Source organism: Leptonychotes weddellii, unplaced genomic scaffold (assembly GCF_054177405.1).
Source record: "Leptonychotes weddellii isolate Sample4059 unplaced genomic scaffold, ASM5417740v2 HiC_scaffold_2231, whole genome shotgun sequence".
NCBI lineage: Eukaryota > Metazoa > Chordata > Mammalia > Carnivora > Phocidae > Leptonychotes > Leptonychotes weddellii.
Genome location: NW_027811669.1, coordinates 7,516 through 13,598, shown reverse-complemented (window position 1 = coordinate 13,598; position 6,083 = coordinate 7,516). Strand labels below are relative to the sequence as shown.

Sequence of the window (6,083 nt, the reverse complement as noted above, 5' to 3'; positions counted from 1 at the left end):
TGTTATATAACACTGCCTTTGGGTCAACTGGCCTGGGTTCAAATCCCAGCCTCACAACCTCACGAAACTGACTTCCAGTCTCTGAATTTGAGCTTCACTTTCTCTAAACTGTAGTCATTGTCCCTATCTCTAATGTTGGGAGTTAGAGGGGAAAAGCCATACTGAGCATCTGGCCCAGCATCCCCTACACAGGAAGCAGTGAGTGGACAGCCTCTAATTACCCCAGCAGCTGCTTCCTGACTAACTGCCCATCTGGGCACCTTTTTGGGAACACACAAGTCTATCCCTCTGCTTTTAGAACCAAAATGGCTTTCAAGGCTCTTAGACACCTGTGTCCGTGTTCTTCCTCTGAGCTCTGGTATACAGGCTGCCCATCGCAGCAGTCCCTTCCCTGTACCTTCCCATCCGAGGGCCAGCTTGCTGCTCCTTGTGTCAGGAGCAACCTCTCCCTGTCCTTCCTGGTCACAGACTACTCATGCATCAAGTCTGCAGTGACTTTCTCTTTGGCACCGCCAGGCTTTGGTTGGGGTCCTTCTTTGAGCACCAAGAAGCACTTACACATAATCAGAGTGGATGGAAGGTTCTGTCTGCCCAACTACCTGTTAAGCTATCTGAGACCAGGAGTCATGGCTGATTCTGCCCTGTCACTCCCTTGGCCACACAGTAGGTGCTCACGCATCCCTCCTCATTGGACCGCATTGAGCCCTCAGGACAGGCTCTGGGCAGCACCGTTTTTGCCTGCCTGGTGCCCGGCATGGCCCCAGACCTACCAGGAAGCCACTCACTGTCGCTGAATGGAGGGAAGCTTTGTCGATGGCGCACTGCAGGAGTGATGCTTCTGGAAACAGAGCGAGCTCCCCAGCCCCACTGCTCTGCGCCCTCCGGTGGCAGCCACCTACCTGGTCCCCAGAGTGTGACGCACTGCTGCTCGTGGGTCTGACAGATGCCATTGTAGCAGTAGCCGTCCACCCCCTGACAAGGGTGCCCGTCATGCAGGTACACGTTGGCGGGGCAGTGTGGGCTGGCTCCCGTGCAGAACTCTGGGAGGTCACAGGAGTTGCTGGAGTCCCTGCATGCTGTCCCCGCAGGTTTCAGCTGGAAGAAGAGGCTGTTTATGGAATGTGTGCTGTGGGAGACAGGGAGCAGCTTCCCGGCAGCACCCCGGGGGCAGAACGGAGCAAGGCCATCCTCATGAAGCCCACATGAAAGGGCAAGGATTCCAAAGCAAGAGACACATAGAGAGTCATTAAACAGAATCTTGCTCTGGGCTCTGGGGTTCACCTTTCCACTATGGGGGTGCAATCAAGAGCTGCTTTTTAATTTCATGCAATATTAGGGTTTTCTGCTGAGCGGACGAGCTGATGGCTGGCACCTGTCCCCCCAGAGGAGGAGTGGGAAGGGAGTGCTGGCTGATGGGCCCCTTCATTCTGAAGAAGATCTCTGGTGGCCAACACTGTCACGTGTTTTATGATGATGTGCGTACTTAACGGTGTTACCGCTGTGGCCCAGATGACAAAAATCATCCCAAGGGCCTGGTCACAATAATATTTCACTTTGTCATCAAATCATGGAGTTAGAAACCTGTCTGCAGGACTTCATGGGGGGGAGGAGAGAAGAGGCGAAGCAAGGGAGCAACAAAAGATGCTCCGAACCACTGGCCAACACCTCATCATTTCATGGTTGAAGACACGAAGGCTCAGAGTGGCTGGTCAGAGGCCGCACAGCCAGCGACCCCCCCACCCCCGTTGTCCCCAACACTCTCCCCCACCAGCAGCTGTGTGCCAGGGGTGCCAGCTTCCTTGAACAATCCCCCAGAAGTTAATCACAAGCTAAAAGGGCAGGAGGGATATTTCAAGCCGGGTGTAAGATGGTGCAAAGCACTTCTGAATCACCGGGCTCTCGTGGGGGGAGCTAAGAGGGAGTTTCCTGCCAGCAGAAGGCCAAAATCAATTGCTTAATTAAAAAAGAAATAAAGTTTACCCTTGGAATCTTTGCATCAAAAGCTCAGGCTTCTGGTCTGTCAGATCTCAGCTCTGAATAATGAGACCAACGCTGCAATGGCCCAAGTAAACCCAGTCATGGCGGCAAGGATAGGCAAGGTAGGAAAGTGCCGCGGCGGGCCGGGCCGGCCAGCACCTTGTGTTAGGAAGACGTCAAGATGGGGATGTTGACCTAAGACCCCTGGAGCAGCCCACAGGGTTTCTTAGCCCAGTGGGCAGATGCTCCCCGCTCTCCACGTGTTCCCATTAGGGTGAGGGGACGTCATGCATCTCCAATAGCACAGCACGGGCATGTTTAACACTGAGCCGGAGAATTCTGGCACGGTCGCTTTCAACCCACAAATAAGTAACTTACCACAGATGACTCAGCACTGAAGTGTGCATTTCTCACAAAGATCGGGTGACAGTAAGAACAGGCAGTGGGGGGATGCTGACTGGTGCTGTAAGGGGTTCTAGTTTTCACAGCACAGGAGTCATGTGTCCTGCCTCAGAGTGGAACCCGCTGAACCCGGGGGTGGCCACGGCGCCAAGAGAACTCACCTGGCAGTCTTCACAGCACAGCCCGTGCGCGCACACAGCGTCGGGCCTCAACGTGCACGTGGTGGCGTTGCAGCAGAGATTCAGACATTCCTGCAGGGGGAGGAGGGTTCGTGGGACACGGTCATAGGTCGTAGGGGGCGACTACTCACCAAAGGCAGGGGCCATCAAGCGAAGGACGAACCAGAGGGCCTGGCCCTTGAGCTGCAGACCAGCCTGACTGAGAGTATCTTCATCTGTAAGAAAGCGAAGCCTCTGGTGTCCGGTGAGTGCTTATGAACTGATGGGGCGAGTCCCCGGCAGGAGTCGGTAGCCCTCGGTGCCTTTCGCGGAGGGCCAGGGAGCCTGCGCAAGGAGGCTGGCTACTGAATCCAACCAAGTGGGCTGGGGCTCTGCAGGGAGCTCTCGGATGCATGCGGGGCTTATTGCTGTGAACCGTATCAGGATCACTGGCATACTTTGAACTTACTTATTTAAAAATATACAGAGATGCGTACCAACGTAACTCTTCAAATACCGACCCCTTTTCATCTGGAGCATGCCGGCAGGAAATGAAGTCCAATCAGTTGTGTTTGGACCACAGTTCCCTGCAATCCTACCAAATGCGGTGGCCAAGACTCCTGCTAGCACAGGTGGGCTGCCTCACCTGACAAGGCACCTGTCAGGTCTAAAATGCACAGTACAAGGACCAAGATCACTGGGCAGTCTGTAGGCTGTGCCCACTGATTTGCAAGGGATTTAAACAGATCAAATATTAGATGCACTGTTCTCTCCGAAATGAGAGAAAATTACCTCCTTTCTTAAGCTGTGCTTTACAAGTACCTGCTTTTTTCTAACAAAAAAACCCTACAGGGGATGGACATCTTTGCTTAGCTGTCTACAAAAGGTCTACACATATTATCTACTGTATTCAGGAAGTCCTTGTACTTTAAAACATCCCAATGACTTGGAGTTTACACATTTTAGAAGAAACTGAATTATCAGAAGGAAGAGTTCATAGGGTCTTTGGTGTTAATTTATAAATGTCCTTTTATTTAGTATATGACGTGAGCAGAAGAATGTATATACTATTAGCTAGACTGAAGCCAACCATGTACTATTTTAAGAGTGTAGTCGTTTACTCCTGAAAACCATCTTCTGTAAATGAACTTATCATTAGTATTATAAATGCAATTAATAACATTTTGTTGATAATCAAGAAGATTTAGGACTATCCTAGATCTCTGAACCGTACCCTGCATAAGACTGTGAATTATGCTCTCATTTGGTGTTTACCATTTGCCCCTATTATATGTACAACCAAAGTTATTAAATTTTAAATTTGTTCAAGGACTTCATAAACATCCGGAGTGTATAATATACACAATAAGATAAAAGTGCCAACCAGAAGTCATAGCTGTAACTTCCATGACAGTAAGGGTTTCTAACTCATGGACTTATAATCCTATAAAGTTTAGGAACTTGGTTTTTGTTTTGTTTTGTTTTTTTAAAGGAGTCCACTGATTGCATTCCTGACCAGTACCATCAAATATACAGCAATGTCATCCTGCTCATTAAGGTCTAAATGGCTCGACTAATGACACACTAACCAAATTACAGACTTCCCCGAGCTACTAAGTTAAATCAGCTCTCTGAAAACTGGGTCCTAAGATTCTTGGAGAACTACCTCCCCCCACCCCTGACCAAATCACCGAATAATATAAGCAGCTGCTCAAATGGAAATGCAGCCAAACAGAATAGCTTTGACTTCAAAGGGGATTGATAATGTGAGAAAGATAACTAAGTTTAAAAGATATTTGCAGGCTACTGGCATTCTATTGACTTTAAACAAGGAGATAAGGCTGCTTTCCCAATCCTGTGAGCGGGATGAATGAGTGAGTTGTCAGGATATCCTTATGGTGGATGTAAATCCCATGCCCTGTACGGAAGGCTTCAGCAGCCACTTGCCTTCATAACTGCCCAGGATCTATTTCTTCCGCAGTACTGTATTTATCAGAAGAGACAAATTCTTCATTTGCTGATACATTTATTATTTTAGTACTCAATAGAAAAGTTCAACAGAGCCAATGAACACTAAGTCTCCAAAGAAAAAAGAGTAATGAAGCCATTAGAGAATGCTGCAAAAGCCCTGTCATTCTTGGGTTGTGGGCGGTAGACCCAGATTCTTCATCACTGTGCTCTGGGGTGTCTAAGGTGCATCTTCTTGACAACAGTGGAGATTATATCCAGGAGCAAGGGGGCAGAAGCTGGGCTCAGTTGTACGCTGGGAAGGTGGTTCTGATCCCATTCGCTTGCTGATGTGGTGATACACCGAGTCCCTCTTTGGGGGAGGGGGGCGGGTGTGGGCCAATATGAAGCATAGGTGTAACGAATATTTCCAGGGCCTGAGTACTGGGAAGCCGGGTAGAGAGCCCAGGTGAACTGAGCCCAGGTCTGACTAAAAGTTTTGGTCAAGGCAATTTGGAAACTGGATATGGGTTGTTACATTGTTAGATGCAGTTTGAAAAGCAAAACTAAAGAACTGCAAATTGAAGCAAAAACCTTGCTCATGACTTTGAGAGATTTCTTGAAACAAAGGACTTTGGATGAGGAGAATGACAGTTCTCTTCAAATACCAAGAAATTATCCATGAAATAGGACCCTACACACAGATATATATAGTTGGGAACTACGTGCAGGCAAAATAGGGCTCTCCATAAGGAAGGGGTTTGATTTAATCAGTGCTGCCCTGCGATACAGTATCCCGCCTGGAGAGATAATAAGCACCCTGCCAAAGCTGAATGCCTCCTCGATGGAGGTGAAGTTGAGGATCACATCAGTGGCTGGCAAGTTTCAGGCACTCAAACATTTGCTGACGTGATGGTGGTAGGGGGTTGCTGGTGGGAGGGATGGTGGGGGTGGCAGTGATGATGGTGGTAGGGATGATAGTGGTGGCAGTGATGATGGCATTAGGGATGGTGGTGATGAGGATGACAGTGGTTATGGTAGGGCGGTAATGGTGGGATGGTGGTGGTGATGGGGATGCTGGGGATGGTGGTGATGGTAGTGATGGTGGTGGTGGTGGTGGTGATGATGGTGGTGGTGATGCTGATGGTGATGATGACGATGGTGAAGGTGATGGTGGTTATGGTGGTGATGGTGATGGTGATGGTGGTGGTGGTGGTGGTGATGGTGGTGATGATGCTGATGGTGATGATTACGATGGTGAAGGTGATGGTGATGATGGTGGTGATGATGATGGTGATTATGGTGGTGATGATGCTGATGGTGGTGATGACGATGGTGAAGGTGATGGTGATGATGGTGGTGATGATGCTGATGGTGATGATGATGATGGTGAAGGTGATGGTGATTATGGTGGTGATAATGATGGTGATTATGGTGGTGATGATGCTGATGGTGATGATGATGGTGAAGGTGATGGTGATTATGGTGGTGATAATGATGGTGATTATGGTGGTGATGATGCTGATGGTGATGATGACGATGGTGAAGGTGATGGTGATTATGGTGATGATGATGCTGATGGTGATGACGATGGTGAAG

At 49.0% G+C, this 6,083-nt stretch overlaps 2 protein-coding genes across 2 annotated transcripts in view; both read right to left on the bottom strand.

The window, feature by feature from the left end:
* Window positions 1–88: 88 nt before the first annotated feature.
* Window positions 89–6,083, bottom strand: part of LOC145718807 (disintegrin and metalloproteinase domain-containing protein 12-like) — a 10,354-nt gene continuing 4,359 nt past the window's right edge. Inside the window, exons 2-3 of the mRNA XM_081810315.1 lie at window positions 2,541–2,630; window positions 89–1,095 (exon numbers count right to left, since the gene is read on the bottom strand). Coding sequence (XP_081666441.1) covers window positions 625–1,095; window positions 2,541–2,630 — 561 coding nt within the window. The 3' untranslated portion in view covers window positions 89–624. The remainder of the gene's footprint in view (window positions 1,096–2,540; window positions 2,631–6,083) is intronic.
* LOC145718806 (uncharacterized) overlaps window positions 2,639–6,083 on the bottom strand; it is a 3,659-nt gene continuing 214 nt past the window's right edge. Inside the window, exons 2-3 of the mRNA XM_081810314.1 lie at window positions 5,748–6,005; window positions 2,639–5,434 (exon numbers count right to left, since the gene is read on the bottom strand). Of these exons, the coding sequence (XP_081666440.1) occupies window positions 5,353–5,434; window positions 5,748–6,005 (340 nt within the window). The 3' untranslated portion in view covers window positions 2,639–5,352. The remainder of the gene's footprint in view (window positions 5,435–5,747; window positions 6,006–6,083) is intronic.